At 47.9% G+C, this 17,622-nt stretch overlaps 1 protein-coding gene across 1 annotated transcript in view; it reads right to left on the bottom strand.

Annotated features, from left to right (window-relative positions):
- Acss1 (acyl-CoA synthetase short chain family member 1) overlaps positions 1-4,858 on the bottom strand; it is a 47,153-nt gene extending 42,295 nt beyond the window's left edge. The window contains exon 1 of the mRNA XM_041670667.1: positions 4,492-4,858. Within this exon, the coding sequence (XP_041526601.1) occupies positions 4,492-4,804 (313 nt within the window). The 5' untranslated portion in view covers positions 4,805-4,858. The remainder of the gene's footprint in view (positions 1-4,491) is intronic.
- Between the last annotated feature and the right edge of the window lie 12,764 nt (positions 4,859-17,622).

Here is a 17,622-nt window from a genome sequence, read left to right as displayed (position 1 = left end):
TTTATTTCTTGTTCTCTTTTGAAATAATTTGCTTAACACTGACCCTCTAGTTTCCTGGCACTTCTTTTTTCTTTCTTTTATTTATTTATTAAAAATTTCCATTAGCAACTCAAAAATTGCAGGAGTGCTGTTACCGCCTTTAGAAAGATGACACACAATAACGTAGGAATTCTCAGACTCCCACCCCTGACTCTACAGGGCTAGGAATGGAATCCAGGGTTTCTTAGTGCTACTGAAGCACTAAACTCCTAAGCCACACCCCTAATCCAAAGGCTCTGATTGGTTGTTTAAATATATCCCCCCCCTCACGCCCAGCTCAAATTTAAGTGGCCCCAGAACACAAAGCTTCAATCGTCATGAAAAGAAACTGGAGTTATTGCCACACTGAGAATTCACAATGGCTTTCTTTAAATAGCGAGCTTCCCTGGCACATTTTGAGAACTTTCGTTCTGAAAGTTGCGTTTGCCAACTTTCCAGAAGCAACTGCTATTTAAAGCAAGTCCTGCTTCTGACAAGCGAGAAGAATTCGGATTCTTCCAGAAGCTCCACCTCCATGAGATTGGAGCTACATTTTCACTTGGAGTTCCTTAAAAAACTTAGACAAGCTTTGTCTGCCATCGCAACATCTCAGCAACAGCATGAAGTCTGAGTCACTGCCATCGAGGAAAGAACCTCAGCAACGTGACTTCTATTTGTTCAGTGTTCCTAAAGCATCGAGAGTGCTGTGGGTAGCACTCAGTGGCAGAACACCTGCCTAGCCTGCCTGAGACCCTATGTTCCAGTCCCAGCATAGAAGAAGAAAAAAGAGCACTCAAGAAGTCTCGGTATTCAATGGTTAGTTTAAAAATAGTTTATTTAAGCCAGGCGTGGTGGTGATATGCCTTTATCTCAGTACTTCAGAGACAAAGGCAGGTGGATCTCCAGGAATTCCAGGCCAGCTTGATCTACACATGAGACCTTGTCTCCAAAAAGTTCCTGTGCATACTCTTGCTAGAGTAAGAAGGCACACCTTGAAATAAGTCAGACTCAAGGTCTGGGATTTAGAAAACAGAACTAAGATGTGTAAGGTGAAAGCAACCATAGACACCACGACCTCTGGTTTTGAATTTGCAGTTTCCTGGCATCCTGGGTGTACATACACAGAGCAAAAATAACTGTGGAGCCCCACAGAGAGCAGAGCCAAATGATCAAGGCCAGAAAGAATCCCCTTTACAGTGTGACTTTCCAAAGACCCTACTGTGAAACACTTTTTTTTTTTTTTTTTTTTTTTTTTTTTTTTTTTTGGTTTTTCGAGACAGGGTTTCTCTGTAGCTTTGGAGCCTGTCCTGGAACTCCCTTCATCACAGCTCACTGTCACAGCTTGGGGTGGATGCAGCCTGTGGCTCCTTGAGAGCCATTCAGGCACTGGCGCATCCTCCAGCCTCCTGCTTCCCACTCACCCCAGGCTATGGGACTCGAACACACGGGGTCCAATACAGTACTCAGCTGCATTCCTGAAGGACAAACTCAAGGTCACTGCTTCCACCAAGGGTTTCATTAATGATTAACAGCAATAGGTGACTAGGGTTGCAATGTGCTAAGGACAGTGTCAAGGGATTTACAGGCTTCATCTCCTCTAATCCGACCAAAAGCCCCAGCTGGGTGCACTGAGAACCACATCTGATAGGGAACAAGTGCAAACAAGTTCCCTCCCCACCTTCAAAAGGCTGCTCAGAAGAAGCCTTAGCTTCTGCATGGTTCTCTTAGCCCTCTGGATGCAGAACCTAGCCAGTAAACTATGAAAAGCCTTGTGTGATTAGGGGAACAAGATTCAGTTGAGCCTGAAATTTCACCTATCACATCTGTAGGAGTCCATTCCCTGAAGCTGTGAGAACAGGGGCTGACTACCTTTACAAAGGGAAACAATTATTTACATCACAGTTCAAAGGCCTGCATCTGATGATTTTTTTTCTGCCGACCGAGGGAGTTCTAAGCCAATGCTTCAAACAGCATGAGACATCAATTTTTCTTCTGGCCTCTCCCTCTTATTAAACACCATGATCTGAACCTTATGCCTCTGCCCTGATTACCTCCCTAATCCTGGTTACCTCCCTCATAAGACCTGACAAAGGGACTTTACTGCGGAGTTCAGGGGATGAACTACGTTCTAAGCGGAGCACCAACTCAGGCCTGGGTAGGAAGTGAGAAGCAGGCAGGCAGATGGCTCCAGCTTGAGCCATCAGGGAGAGTTGACCCCCGAGGGCCCTGTCCAGAGTCCTGACCTAGGACCTCCGAGGGTAAGAGATGGTCTTGTAGCCTGCAGCACCACTAAAGAGAAAGTATGGAGCAATGATAACTACCACCGGGGTCCAGAACACACTCCTCTCTTTAGTTCACATATAAGGAAACATGGGAAGCCCAGCACAGTAAGAATTGAGAGGTCAATGTAGCGCAAAAGGCTGAAAAATAGCTGAAACCTCCAAAATCTACTTCCAGCACCTGCAGCTGGAAGATGCCCAGCCACACGATTTCTAAACCTAAGGGGCCCCAGAATTTGCATTTCTAAAAGCTCCCCGAGAAGGCTACTGATCCAGTACCAGGCTTTGAGAAGCATTCATCAGTCTGGAGATCCCTGAAAGGATAATAGTGTCACTCCAGACTTTTTGGAAGAAGTTGGCACTATCGCATGTGACAACCAGATCAGGCCCAAACAGTTCAACCACTTCACAACTTTCTAGGTGACTCCCAGGGCAGCTGCAGTCTGTCCCCTTTTCACACTGTGACCTCTGGGCTTTGCAGACTGGTAAAGGACAAAGATGCTGCTGACAGACAGGCCTTTGGGCATGTGGAGAAGCTGCCTTCCCGCAGGTCAGCTCACTGAAGCTCAGCCTCTGGCTCACACAGCTCTAAAGGTGGAAGAACAGAGGCCAAAGAATCCCTTGAAGACCACACCCAAGCCTCACCAGAAGGTCGATAGCAATCCTTATCAGCTGCAAGCTTGGGTGTCCCAGTGCCCTTGGCCTCTTAGCCCTGGGAGGTTTCCAAAGAAGCTGTAGCTTTCTGCCCTCCCCTGCAGCAGGCTACTTTACTCACTTAAAAGGCACATTCCATCAGTTCTGCAGATCCAAGAACTTCTTCCCCCAAGTTCAAGATGTTGCTGACTCAAGTCTAAAGGCAACGCTTATCTAGCAAGAGACTCATTTAAATTAAACTTGTTAAGTAAAATATAATATGAAAAAAAAAGGACTGGTCCAAAGTTTCTTTAAGGTGTTGTGCCTTGAAACAAAAAAGAAAAAGACACTACCTATAACTTATGAATATAGTAAATCAGAATTGATACGGCTTATTGATTACCATTAAGCCTGGACAAGGTTCAGTACCTCCCAGCGCTGTTAGCATTGCCAGCTTAACAAGTGAGTATTACTCTAATTACAAATGGGGACATTGAGATGCGCCAAATTTAATTCCAGTGAACCCGGCAGACAACAGATTCCGCCTCTAACTCTGGTCCTTGAACAAAGCCTGATGACCTTCGATTCCTTTCTGAAGCATCTCTGACCCACCCAACCCTCACTCCCACCCCGTTGGAGGCAGAAGTCCCTGAACCCCTGCTGTGCCCCGGAGGCTCAGCCTGCCTCTCCAGCCCCTCCTTCAGTTCTTGGGTCACTCAGTGCCTCAGTGAGCTGTGTACGCCCCTGCCTCCAACCTTAGCAGTAGGGAATCCAGGTTCATCAGGAAACAGACACCTAGCGACTGGTGTGTCTCTTGGAGAACGAGGAGGAGGCTACGTGGCCCAAACTGGCCTTCAGTCAGCTTAGCTCTGCTCCTCCCGACTCAACCTCTAGCATGCTGGGGTTACTTGCCTTTGACACTGCAGACGTTTGTTCTTGGGGTGCAGTTCTGAGACCCAGAACTTCCTGCCCACGCACCCCTAAGGGAGGAGATAAGCAGTTCCCTCCCAGCGGCTGGCGCTTTCTTCTTCCTGCACCCACCAGGGCACTGTTTACACTGCAGGGCTTGTCCCCAGGGGAGCCGCTAACGTTAGCTAGCACCCTAGCACCGTAGCTGATGGTAACAACCTACACAGTGCATTTATCCCGCTGACCTAGAGGCTCCTGAGCAGAAAAGTCTGGCCTCTTGGAGCATTTGTTCTCTCTACCGAGGCCTATCTCTGGTCGTGAACTGTGTGCCCACCGAGCTGGAGATCTTTGAGGTTAAAGTCTGAAGAAAGTGCCCCCAGAATCTGCGCTTGAGTAGGCCACTCTGACCTCCAACCTGCTATCCTCAAGTTTTCCCGCTTGAGCCAGCCCTGCAGGTTTGGGCGCGTAGCTGGTGCTCCGCAGGCAGCAATCTCTAGCCGGGTGGGATGCAGAACACGGTGACGTGGCACAAGGATTAGAGTGGGTGGTGAAGCATACTGGAGAAAGGGACCACGGCCTAGGGACAGCTGCTATTGACAGGGGGCCTCCCGAGTCTCGGCGGGACTGAGTTGGTCCCCAGCAACCCACTCACCAGATACATTCAACTGGCCTCCCAGGAACCAGCCGATCTTGCCCGTCCTAAAGTCGCAGTCCCAGACAGTGTGGTAGGGGGTGTCCCAAACTAGTGTGTCACGGGCCAGAGGTCCCCAGAAAGCGGCTGGCTCCTGGGCCGCCTGAGCGCTCAATGCAGGGTACGAGCCTGGCTGCGCTGCCGGGGTAACGCTGCCTAGAAGCCGAGTGGCGGTCGATCGGGACAAGTTCAGCAACCACCCCGATTGTCCGGAGCGCCCGTGCAGGCCACGCAGCAGTAGCCCCACACCGCTGCCCAAGCTGCGCGCCGCCATCTCGCCCGACGCCCCACGCGGGTGCGGGAGCCTGGGCGCCCCTAAGAGTCTCCACCGCCCCGCCCAGGCTCCGCCCCCGCGGCCACCACCCACTACTCCCCGGCTTCAGGGAAGCGTTTCCTTGAGCCTGCCCCGGCCCCACCTCTTCTCCGGCCTGGAGAGGGGTGCGCGCAGTGTGGGGGTAGGGATTGGGGGTGGGGTTGCTGTGCTCCCACTGTCAGGCCAGCCCTCGCTCTCGACTTCAGGTTCCTGGGTTTCTGCGATCGCTTTGTGCAAATCAGAGAACTTTCCCCGCTCGCTGCTGCAGCGGCAAGTACTTGGTTTGCCCAGGCTCCCGACCTGGGACGTCGGCTGCGCTCAGAGCTAGGAAGGACCGGATTGGAAAAGCGACTAAGGAGAGCCAAGAGCACAGATGGTGTGGCTCAGCATTCCAGAGACTGAAGTCGAATCTTTCCTCCCTGGGTGATCTCCTGAGACCAAACCCCTCTCCCAATGGTGTGGGCCTGTACCACCACGCCACTCACACAGAACTGACCCCTGGAGGGCTAAAGGGCTGATGAACCAGCCTGCTGGCTTTCAAGTCCGGTGACAGTTACTCACGTTACCCAGCTGCCGACCCCTGTCCTGGCAGGTGTAGCTTTTTACTCTGGAAACTTTTGGTGCTTGGGGTTGGTGGGAAGCTATGGTGAAGACTAAAATCAATGTCCACAACACGGCTGGCCTGGTTAACACTATGCGCCATCAGCTCTGTCATGGAGAGGAAGGTTTTATTATTGAAGAATCAAGACTAAAAAGAAATGTGTCTCTACTAAGTACTTAAGAAGTGGTTTTCCAATTCTTTGGAGTACGGGTTTTTGAAGTATGGCTTAATGATTCTCTGGATTTTCTCGTGTCTGTTGTTATATCCCTCTTTTCATTTCTGATTTTGCTAGTTTGAATATTCTCACTCTGCCTTTTAGTTAGTTTGGATAAGGGTTTGTCTATCTTGTTGATTTTTTCTCAAAGAACCAACCAAGAAATGAATACATAACAAAAACAAACACTAGGGGTGGGGGATTTTCAAAAACTGGTTTGTTGAGTTCTTTGGGCTGGCAAAGACTCCTTCCTGTTGGCTGACAGCTGTGGATAGGTCATTCCCTTGGAGGGGGGATACTGTGGATGAGCTGCGGAGAGAGGAGGGCAGGCACTTGCCCTGCCTGCCCTCAGTCAAGCACTTGTCTCTAACTAGTTGGGCACAGTGGAGCACCCGTGGGGTGCCAGCTATTCAGGAAGCTGAGGCAGAATTCACTCACTGGAGACCATGAGTTTGAGAGTAGCCTGGACAGTATTGAGAGACTCCGCCTTAAGAGGCAAAACAAAACTAAAACTTGGCGAGGGCCAAAAACAAAACATAGTAGAACAAAAGGTTATACAGTGCTGGAATAAATAAGGAAACAGTCCAAACTAGTAAAAGAGACTTACAAAAGAACACGTGGCTGACTAGTGGAAGAAGAAGGTAACACCCAGCACCCCCAACTACACCATCAAATCCTCTTTTGAAATGGACATATAGAATGACAAGCAGGAGAAAGATCTGGCTCAGCCAGGCAGTCTGAGAGATGCCCGCCAACACTTCCCCTTCTAGTGTGTACTTGGAATTTTCCTGTTCCATCGGGACAAGGAGGCTGAGTTAGGGGTGTGGCCCAGTTACAGAACTTGTGCTTAGCATGAATTCAATATTCCATGCACCTAACCGTCTAAAAAGATGAGGATCAAGCCTTCCTCCCCCTAAGTCTGGGTTGACCTAGCTTTACTCCATAGGACCTGGCAAAAGTGATGCTTTGACAGTCTTTGGATAGACCCTGAAGCCTCAGCAGCCCTGAGTACCACTTTTTTGTTTCCCAGCTGCCATGCCTTCCGGAAGCAGCGAGTCCACAGAGAGGAGAGATAGCGCTAGCTCATAGCCAGGACCAGCTTTGAGGCTCTATACCAGGTCTGAGGGCCTCGCCCTCAGCACAAAAGATCTTCCAGGCAATTTGCACGGTTGGAAGAAATCTCAAACAGCCTTCGCTTTCTAACGCAGCCATTGCTAGCTGACATAGAGATACTCCTAAAATGTGAAGCTCTTTTTTTTAACCAGCTTCTACATCTCATTCCTGCACTGGTTGCATTTTCTCTCCTCACCCTCAAAGTGCTAGCATGTCAATTTCCAACTGCCAACTTTCCCTCCAGGTCCCTGGAGGCAAGAATTAGCTCTCATTCTCTGACTTTTAAGCTGGAACCTGGAACCAGAACTTTTCCTCCAATTTCAGTCCGTATTCAGATGTTAGGTTTTGGTTTTGGTGTTTGGGGGTAGGGTCAGCCTCAGACTTGAATGACCTTGAACTTCTAGCCTTCCTCCCTATCTATATTTCTTGAATATCACAGGTATATGTCACCATACTTTGTTAACGGGATATTGGCAACCAAACCTAGGGCTTCAAGCATGCTTGACAAATGTTCTACCAACTGAGTGCATCCGCAGCCCCTATTCAAATGTCTAATCAACTTCTTGGATATACAACATCCTGAAGACTCTTTCTCAAACACTGGGCTTCCAGATTCTGATCTGGAAGGAGAATATATTTTCTCATTCTTCAAGAGGCTTATCCCCTTGTTATCCTGGACTCCTCTCTCATACACAGCAGTAGTACCATGGCAGCAAGCACCCCCCTGGCACCCTGCTCAGGGGATCAACTTCAGAATAATACCCCTCACCCTCCCTCACCCCCTACCTCACTCATCCCCCACATGAACCACACTCAACATTTTGTTTGTTTGTTTTTTCGAGACAGGATTTCTCTGTAGCTTTGGAGCCTGTCCTGGAACTCACCAGGCTGGCCTTGAACTCACAGAGCTCTGCCTGTCTCAACAATGTTTTTAATTATCATTCAGTGGATTTCTAGTTGTGTTCACTCCTTCTCTCTATGGCCTAGTCACCTAATGCAGCTTGTTTAAAATAGAAGCTAAGGGCTGGAGCTGTCTGGAGCTGTGGCTCAGTGGTAGAGCTACTGCCTAGCATGTGCAAGGCCCTGGGTTCCATCCCCCTTATCAGGGATTTTAAAAAAGAAAGAAAAGTAGGATAGAAAAGGAAAACAAGGGTCAGATGAGGTCTATCTGAACTCAGAACACGCCAGCGTCTCCTCCCCTAACTCATAACAGCATGGTCTGTTTCTGTGAAGTCTGAGACATGCGGAATGCCAGACCCCATCACAGACTTAAGGTTTACACCCGGCACGTTTCCACATTCCCAGAAGACATATGTGCACAGTCCAGTATGAAAAACACCATGCTGCCCAGGGACAGAGGGTTATGCTTATAATTCCAACTATTTGGAAATCTGAGGGAGAAGGACCTCTTGCCAGCTGGACAATGTAGCAAGACCTTGTCTCGAAACGGAAAAGAGAAGAGAAGGAGAAAGGGAAGGAGTGTAAGAGAAAGGGGGAAAGGGTCTACCTGCTCCAGCCTTGCCTCCTCAGGGATGTGTTTTCTCTACCCTCATTCTTCTCAGGCTGCAGCCACACTGGGCTCCTGTCCTCCAAGCAGCAGGCATACTGCTACCTCAGGACCTTTACACGTACTAGCTGTCCTGCCAGGATCACTTTGTCCTAGAAATCCACAATCCACGCAGACTACCTCCCTCCATTTCCTTCAGACCTCTTCAAATGCCCTTTAGCCACAGGTCTTTTCTGTCACCTCCATGGACTCAACACTTTCACCCACGTCCAACCTCTGACCTCACTATGTTCTGTAGCATGTGGATAGGAGCTTTTTGTGTGTTTCTCTCTCTCTTCTTGGAAGTGGGAGATCTAAGGAAAAAAGATGCCAGTTTCTGTGCTTCCAGCACCCAGAATCTTCCGGCACATACTGCGCAGTCAGTAGATATTCGTCGAACAAATGAATGAGACAGTACAGACGGCTTCTCTGTGACTGGTTGCCATGGGACCCTCTACCATCTTTGCTTCCTAAGAAATGTCTTTTAACGATAATAAAAGTATGATCTCTCTCTCTCTCTCTCTCTCTCTCTCTCTCTCTCTCTCTCTCTCTCATTTTCACTAGGGAGAAAACCCAAGTTCTTCTGTATGCTTACCATGCACTGTAACACTGAGCTACAATCTGGCCTCTGGCTTTATTTCCAAATAAAGAAACACCACACGGCCCCTGTTTCCTCTTTTGATTGGATGTGCACATGAAGCAGAATCAGCCAGATGGGGCGAAATTGCACTTTCTACTGCCCAAGTGAGAGGCCACGTGGGGCCCTTCCTCCAGAAGACAGCCTAAGGCCTAGGTTGTCCTTCTGAAACTGGAAGAAGGGTGAGCCTTACCCACCCTGTGTCCACAAGTTTCTTTCCTGGGGCTCTCACTTGTGAGAACGTGGGTCATCCAGGCAGTGTTGGCCACACTTTTCCCCTTCCAGAGTCTGGCTTTGAAGTCAGCAGAATCCAGGCCTGGAAGCCTCATGGTGCAGGCCACGAGCTGCAGGAAGGGAACCTGGGGCTTGTCTTGCTTCTCAGCACTGGTTCTTCCAGCAGCATTCTTCCCTAACCTTCGAGCCCCGGAGCTAGATGCACTTGTTCTCACTCTGCCTGGCGGCAACAAGGCCAGAAAGGAGGCAGGGGTCACTGGCAACTCTAGGCCTCCAGGGCTCATTGGGTAGTTTTCAGAGGTGTGCTTATCTATCTTGGCTCCCACTCCACATCATAAAGAGAGGCGAAGAATTCCAATCCACTTAGATATGAAAGAACAAAATCACAACAACGTAAAGATCTCAACCAGCTTTATTTTCAATTCTTGATCTCTCTTTCCGTGAAATACACCAGTTTTTCCAATGGGCCAGGCAGAGAAAGTAGGTTATATGGACAGAGAAGAGCTGGAGAAAAGCAAAGACAAAATTCAAAAGGTAGATTATCTTTTCAAAATCCCTCTTCTTGTAAAATAGGGACAGGAATAAAGAACAATGGGTAAATGACAACAGTGGTGCACCCCAAGCCCCTTCAGCTTCCTGTTGTGTGCAAGGAAGAATGTGGATGGAGCTTCACCACCAACCCCGCTAAGAATAGCCTGGGGTGGGACACATGGTTGTTTGCTGGCTGCTTCCTCTGAAGATCAGATTAGCAGCCCCGTTTCATCTTTGTGACATGAACTTTAGCATGAGTAACTCCATTTAAGCGTATGTAGGGCCGTGGGTGTGTGCGTGTGCATGGTCAGGCAGGAGTGATGCACATGCGTACAAGTCTGCACGTGGAGGCCCAGAGCGTAACTTCTGTCATCTTCCAGAGCATCATTCATCCCCTCTGAGACAGGGTCCTTCATTGGCCTAGGACTTAGGAGTTAGGCTAGACTAGCTGGCCAGCAAGCCCAAGGAATTCTCCTGTCTCCCCAGCTCCGACATGACAAGCACACACAGCACACACCACCGTGCATGGCATTTCTATGTGGAGTCTAGGAACCAAGCACATGTCTTTGCGTTCGCAAAGCAAATGCTTTAGGGACTGAGCCATACGTGCGGCTCTTTGGGAATTTTAGCTTATCTACTGTGCCAGTGCAAAAGAATGGCTTCCTGTGCTGTTTATGCAATGTCAGAAACAATCCTAGGCTAAGGATATAGCACAGTGGAGAAACACTTGCTGGCACACAAGAAGTCCCGAATTCCAGCACCTTGCAAAACTAAAGAAATGATCAACCATTTTGGTTACTCATGGATTCGTTACGATCCCCCTCCATTATTAAGGCCTAGCATGGAGTCACCAAATCTGCTCACTCTCGAGTCAGCGACCTGCAAAGAACCTCTAAAGCTCCTACCTCTTCTTTCCTGCATGTCCTCCATCTTATTCACCCCCCCCCACTCTCAGCCCACGTTTCTTTCAGTCAACACTCATAGGACATCTATGGGGCACTCCTATACACAGCACCCAGAGCTGAGGGGCACCCACCAGGCAAAGGTCCTCCACTAGATGAGGTCATAGTTCATGTTCAGATCATAGGGGTGCAAAGCAAAACCAAAGCAAGGAGTTCATGACAGAGCATGGGAAGGGGTCCAGGGAAGGAGAGAGCCAGAAGCCAGCATTCTGGGCGCCTTCCAGTTTCTCACAAGCTCCGTGATGATGTGAAGGTGTGAGGTCACCTTATATACATGTGCCCTATGGTACTGGAGGCCTGATGGTCCCCACCCAATGGTAGCAGCCCCAGGGTCTCAGCGTACAACACTGTGGGAGTATATAAGCTGTCTACACTCTGCAGGTTAGCCCAACAATGCTCAGATACACACAGGACAAGAGAGCTGAACATCCAGAGCAGGAGGAAGCAGGAGATAAAGAACAGAAACAACTTCAGGGAGTGTGACTGAGTGATGCCTCTCTGGGGCCTGAATTCCTCGTCTTCATGCACTTCTGCCCCTGAGGCTCTGAGAATATTGCATGAGACATTCCATGGTGAATCAGCCCCAGCTCCAGTCACACGCTCACAGAAGCTGGACAACACCAAAACAAGCTAACTCTGTTAGCACTGGGGTGGGGGAGGGGTGGTGTGTGGTGGAACCCAGGCATTACACACGCTAAGCACATACTCTCCCACTGAGCTACACCTGTGCATGGGAACGCATTAGCTCACTAGCATCCCAATCAATCTATTCGCTTTGTTTTGTTTCTGTGTAACAGCCTGGCTGTCCTGGAATTCCATTTGTAGACCAGGCTTGCCTCAGACTCACAGATATCCACCTGCCTCTGCCTCCTGAGGTCCCGTGACAAACTAAAATGTCACTCCCCTATTCTGAAGACCTGAATGTCTCCAGAAGTCGAGACCTTCATAGTTTTGTACTGGGGGTACGCTTATGCAGCAACCTGAACACGTGATTTTTTCTGAGTCAAAGGTTCTAATACTCACTGCACCCCAACCCCTCACCTGCCCCACAGGTACACTACTCAACTCTCTGGTAGATTCTTCTTGAAGATTTTTTTTTTTTTGCAACAAATTCCAAGGTTCCTGGGCTCCTCTGTGACAAAAGACTATAAAGGGAAAGAGTTGACCCAGAGAATGAAATTTTGACAGATCTGATCTACCAGGTCAAAGTCTTGCCCCAAGTGGTAAAGGAAGCTGGAACCGCCGTCATCTTGCAGCCTCAGAACCTTTGGGCCTCCTAGTCTTTCAGCCAAAACCCAAGTAGGAAGATTTATATAGTGTGGGCATGACTTGAAGACAGACCACAGACATGGATTGCCTGCCGGTTTTCTGGGCAGTCCCAGCAAGAGATTAAACATGGCCGAACCCTAACGACCTCAGCTGGAAATCCCTAGAGGATGTATATTTGCCTATCAGGAGCTAAACAAGTTGACATTTCCAGCCACCAAGGAATTGTAAAAATGACCAACACTGCCCCCAGGTGGTAGATGTCCACCCTTGCCTTCAAAACTAGCTGTGTCCGCTAGACAAATCAACCGAAACATAAGGCATTCATTAAAGGATGCCACCATCAAAAGAAGTCCTGGAGAACTACCTTAATACTAAATGCCCTGAGAGAAGGCAGCTTGACAGTTCTGACCTCAAGAATTGTGACTGTGGGTAGCAGATGAGGGATCGCTTCTCGAATGCTCAAGACACATAGTTAATACAGTCGAGTGAGTATCTGAACTTTATCTGGTTAATAAATAGTTCGTTTTATGCATGAATAATTGGATTTACTTTAAAACATGATAAAATGGGACATATGGACTCTGAGGTTGAAAAGAAACTGGGGAGAAATCCCCAGTGGGTGACAGATATATTTGGTGGAAAGAAAGAAAAAAGTGCATCTCGAGATGCATGGAGAAGCTACATGGAGAAGTGGTTACAAAAGGACAGAGGTGAAGAGCAGCAGAGGGCTTGGGGAAACCTTCAGGCTTTTAGCTGAAAGTCTGGGAGAAGAAGCATGCCAAATTACCGGATGAAGGCATGGTGTGACTCCCTTGCAGCTCTAGATGGTGGGAGGAACAGGTTTGTAGGTGAAAATATATGCATAACTCCTAGAAAACTGAAACCAGTTCACAACTTCCGAGTGGCCAGTGAAAGGATAGCAGCAACTGTTTGTAAGCAATAACGACTAGTCAGAGCCAACTGTGCAGGGGGGCTGAGGTCAAAGGGTCCCTTGAGCCCAGGAGTTGAAGCCCAGCCTACGCTTCACAGCAAGACTCTGTCTCAAACACCAAACAAGAAACTCAAGAGTGGTCAGATATGGTGTCACACGCTTTTACTCCCAGCACTTGGGAGGCAGAAGCAGGTGGATCTCTGTGAGTTTGAAATCAGCCTGATCTACGTATCAGTCACGTATCAGTCCTGGCCTCAAAACAGCAACAGCAACACAAAAGAGTAGGTGTAATGGGACCGAGAAGAAATAAGGATAGTAAGTTAGAAAATACAAAACAGGATTAAGAAACACATCCTAGCTCTAGCCTAGTAGTAACTATGAACAAAATAAATTTCCCCATCAAAGTCAAAAATATAGCAGAGTCAAAATGATAGAAACTTTGAGAAAGAGGACACAAGACGCAGAATGTGGGACATACACATGCACACACATGCACACGCGTGCGCGCGCGCACACACACACACACACACACACACACACACACATTTAGAGTTTCCAAAAGAGAACACAGAGACGCTGAGTTAAAAACTACAAAATGTCTGCTATCAACAAAAGACTTCAGAAATCATGGGCATACGTAGAGTGCAAGCAGGTTAAACACAACGGGAACCACAGCCTACACACAGCCTGGTCAAAGAATCTAATGAGGGTGTAGACATAAATTCAGAGAATACAGACTTCCAACCCAGAAATGGGAACAGGCTGTCAACCTTAAAAGTATAACCGTATCTTATATACAGAGTAATTTCATTTCTCCAGAATATCTATGAGGCACATTTCCAGCCAAATAAAAATTAATGGAGTTTCCCAGTCTAGACCCTAACAATGAATTACTTCAAAAATAAGAAAAATATGCCGGGTGGTAGTGGCATACACCTTTAATCCCAGAACCTGGAAGGCAGAAACAGCTGGATCTCTGAGTTCAAAGTCAGCCTGGTCTACAGAGCGAGTTCCCTAATGGCCAGCACTGCACAGAGAAACCCTGTCTTCAGAGAATAAGAAGAAAAGGGAGGAGGAGGAAAAGGAGGAGGAGAAGGACGAAGAGGAAGAGGAGAGGGGAGAACAAGAACAAGAAGAAACAAAAGGAAGGGGGGCCTGAAATACGAGGGGATGATGAGCGAGGACATTGCTTCACTAGTGGATGAACATAAACCAACATTAGTGACAGGAAACACCTGTCATAGCCACCGGGCTAAGTAAACCAAAACACAGCAAAACCCTGGGCAACCCAAGCATAGAAGGTGACAGGTCAGAGCGAGCTTCCTAGAATCCTTTTACAATTTGGGGAGTTCCGATCTATACTTTATAGTTCTGTGAGATCAACCACATCTAATATGGAATGAATGAATTCTAATCTAGCAGAGATGGGAATGAAGGAGGCTGTAGAGTGGAAAGAGGAAGAGATAAATGTAAAAGAAACAAAGAAAGGCAGGAAAGTAAAGTATGCATGTGCACACACTCGCGCGCACACACACAAGTTGAGAAAAATAAATGTTTAAATGTCAACACTTATAATTTACATGACTGGACTAGGTTCCCTTTTCAAGGTGAAGTTATTTATAATAGTTTTTTTTTCTTTTTCTTTTTTGGTTTTTCGAGACAGGGTTTCTCTGGAACTAGCTCTTGTAGACCAGGCTGGTCTCGAACTCACAGAGATCCGCCTGCCTCTGCCTCCCGAGTGCTGGGATTAAAGGCGTGCGCCACCACCGCCCGGCTTCCAATAGTTTTTTTTAAGTCCTAACTGTATACTTTATAACTAATTTAAGGCCTATTACGAAATGTTAGTGGGGTTGAACAATGGTGGTGAACATCTTTAATCCCAGTACTCAAGAGGCAGAGCCAGGCAGATCTCTGACTTTGAGGCCAGCCAGGTCTACAGAGCGAGTTCCAGGATAGTCAGGGCTACACAGAGAAAGCCTTGTAATACCTGTGTTACTCTCTACCATACAGTTCATGCTACTATGCTGTGCGCGAGCCGGGCAAGTGGCTGGAGATTAAAGTAACACACAAGAGAGTGGGCCATTCGTGAGAAGAGAATGTCGAATGCCATTTATTCAAACTTAGAAAAAAAAACTTATATACCTAGCTGCTGCACAATGGAAATCCCCCCAGGCAGGTGGGAAATTACCAGGCTCAAGAGTAAACAAAACTTCTAAGCTAACCACCAGTGAGGGCAGAGGGAACCCAAGAACAAACGGGATGTTTAGCCGAAAACTTCAACAAGACATTCGGGCAGAAACTGTTCTCCAGATGAACCCCGGGAGGAGGGGTAGTCTGTGGGCCCTACAACCCTATCTAGAACAACCAAATAAAAAAGAAGAAGAAGAAGGAGGAGAAGAAGAAAAGAGGTGTTAGCATAAAGATGGTGCGGTAGTTTGAATGAGAGGAGCCATTAGAGACTCACGTGAATGCGTGACACCAAGTTAGTCGACTGCTTTGGAAGGACTGGGAAGGGTGGCCTTGTCGGAGAAAGTGTGTCTCTGGAGGTGGGCTTTGAGGTTTCAAAAGTCCCCCCCCCACCTCTACTCTCAATCTCCTGTCTGCCTGTGAATTAGGATGCAAGCGCTCAGGTACTGCTCCAAGGACCACGCCTGCCTGCTACCAAGCTGCCCACCATGATGATCATGGACTAACCTTCGGAAGCTGTGAGCAAGCCCCAGTTAAAGTTTCCCTTTTATAAGTTGGCTTGGTCATGGTGCCTCTTCACAGCAACGGAACAGTAGCTAAGACAGACGGAGAGCGTATACTAAACAAAGTTAAATATCCGCTCTGTAAGAGAAAACCTAAGAGGAGAGAGGCTTGGAAGCAAGGCACAGTGAATGCTTACTGGGCAGGCCAGAGCCTCCAACAAGCACCCTACTCGAGACCAATGAGCAGAAGGTGACAGAAACTCAAGAAGAGATCTGCAAATTGACCCTCACAACATTTCATAGCATGTGTGCATAATCCCAAAACTGGCCGCTGAAGCCAGACAATGACAGTATCAACTATCCTTCCAGAATTGGCTGACTCGGTGGGTTCAAACTTGGCTGACAAAACTGAATTAGTTCGAATTAGCCAACATGCAGGTAGGAAGTTAGGCCTGATAGTCCCAGCAGGTTCTACGATCCCTCTGTCATGGCCAGGCTTACAAACCAGCTTCTGTTTTACCGTAGTCCTCTTCCCAATCTCACCCCGTCTTTTTCCGAGACTGCTTTAGGAGGGGTGGCTTGTGACTTAGGAGGTGACTCGAGAAAAAGAATGGGAAACAGATGTGTGATCTGGGAACGAGGGAGCACCAAGCAAAGCCCTGTTCTGCAGCTTCTTACCTCTCTGCTTAACTGGAGCTGGGTGCCACCAGAGCCTTCGCGCCCGCTGTGTGCCATGACATCTCCAGAGCGCTCACCGCAGGATTCGCCAGTGGGCTTCTGTGTTGTTTTTGTAAAGACATGGGAGTCCAATATCGGGGTGAAAATGTGATAGATCAAAGAAGCAGCAGAGGGGTAACCAGTTGACCTCTCGCCACACTTTCCAGATTGAAGAGACCATGAAATCTCTAAGTCCCTCCCTACTCCTTCCTGTGTGTCTTCTCTATCCATATTCCTGGCTTCTCTATGACTAATTCCAGTCAGCCAGTCACTAGCTCTGCCCCCTGATTCAAGGTTAACCTTATTAAAACAGTCTTAAGGTGTCACGGTGCAACCAACTATCCCACAACACTCACATGCTGCACATTTTCCTCAAAGAATTTCTTCCAGGACACTCTATACTAGCATCCTCTAAAGGCCAAGAAGTCAGGGCAAAAGTGGACCACTGCAGAAGTAGCTGGAGTGACAATTATTCCTAAAGATGTGGTAGAAAGCTTAGGAATGTTCCAATCAGAAGCCACGTGAAGGAGCCTTCAACATGTTCACTGATAAAATGAATGAGGATACATATACAATGCACACACAAACACACACATACACATGCAAGCAGAGGTACATACATACACACATATACACATGCACAAGCTCATACATGCCCGTACACACACACACACACACACACACACACACACATATATGCACAAGTACATGTTCATAAACATGCACACACAGTAATTCCTCTGCAAAATTGGACTTATCTGGTAATTGTTACTGAATCTTTGGACCTATAGGAACTTCCCACCAAAGATACGAAGAGATTTTCCAGAATGCCTCGCCCAGTAACTTGGTCCCTTTGCTCGTTATTAAATGTTACTTTAGTATTGGCACAAAACTGGCGGTGTGAGCCAGGAGAGATGGCTCAATGATATAGGTGCCTGTTTGACCTGAGTTCCAGTCCCAAGATGCACATGGAAGAAGGAGAGAACCAACTCTGGAAAGTTGCCCTCTGACCTCCATATCATGTGTTCAATGGTGTCCACGTGTGCGTGCACACACACACTAAACACGTGTAAAGAGCAATCGTATCGAAGAGGGAGGCACAAGAGTAGCGGTGTGCCTAGTGAAAGGATACATAACTGTTTACGCTGCAGTAACAATAGATCCACTGCACACTGCACAGCACAGCAACTGTAGATAATAAACACCCATGCTCTCGAGATGACCACTGCTGGTTACTGTTCTGGCTGCAGTTTGAGGGTACAGGCCATCATGGCGGGGAAGGCATGATGGTAGGAGTGTCAGGTAGCAGGTCACATTCTGGCTGCAGTCAGGAA

The sequence above is a fragment of the Microtus oregoni genome, unplaced genomic scaffold (assembly GCF_018167655.1).
Source record: "Microtus oregoni isolate MIOR12 unplaced genomic scaffold, Mior012 000020F_ref0000438, whole genome shotgun sequence".
Taxonomy (NCBI): Eukaryota; Metazoa; Chordata; class Mammalia; order Rodentia; family Cricetidae; genus Microtus; species Microtus oregoni.
The sequence above is the reverse complement of the archived record's forward strand: the minus strand, read 5'-3'. Positions and strand labels throughout refer to the sequence as shown.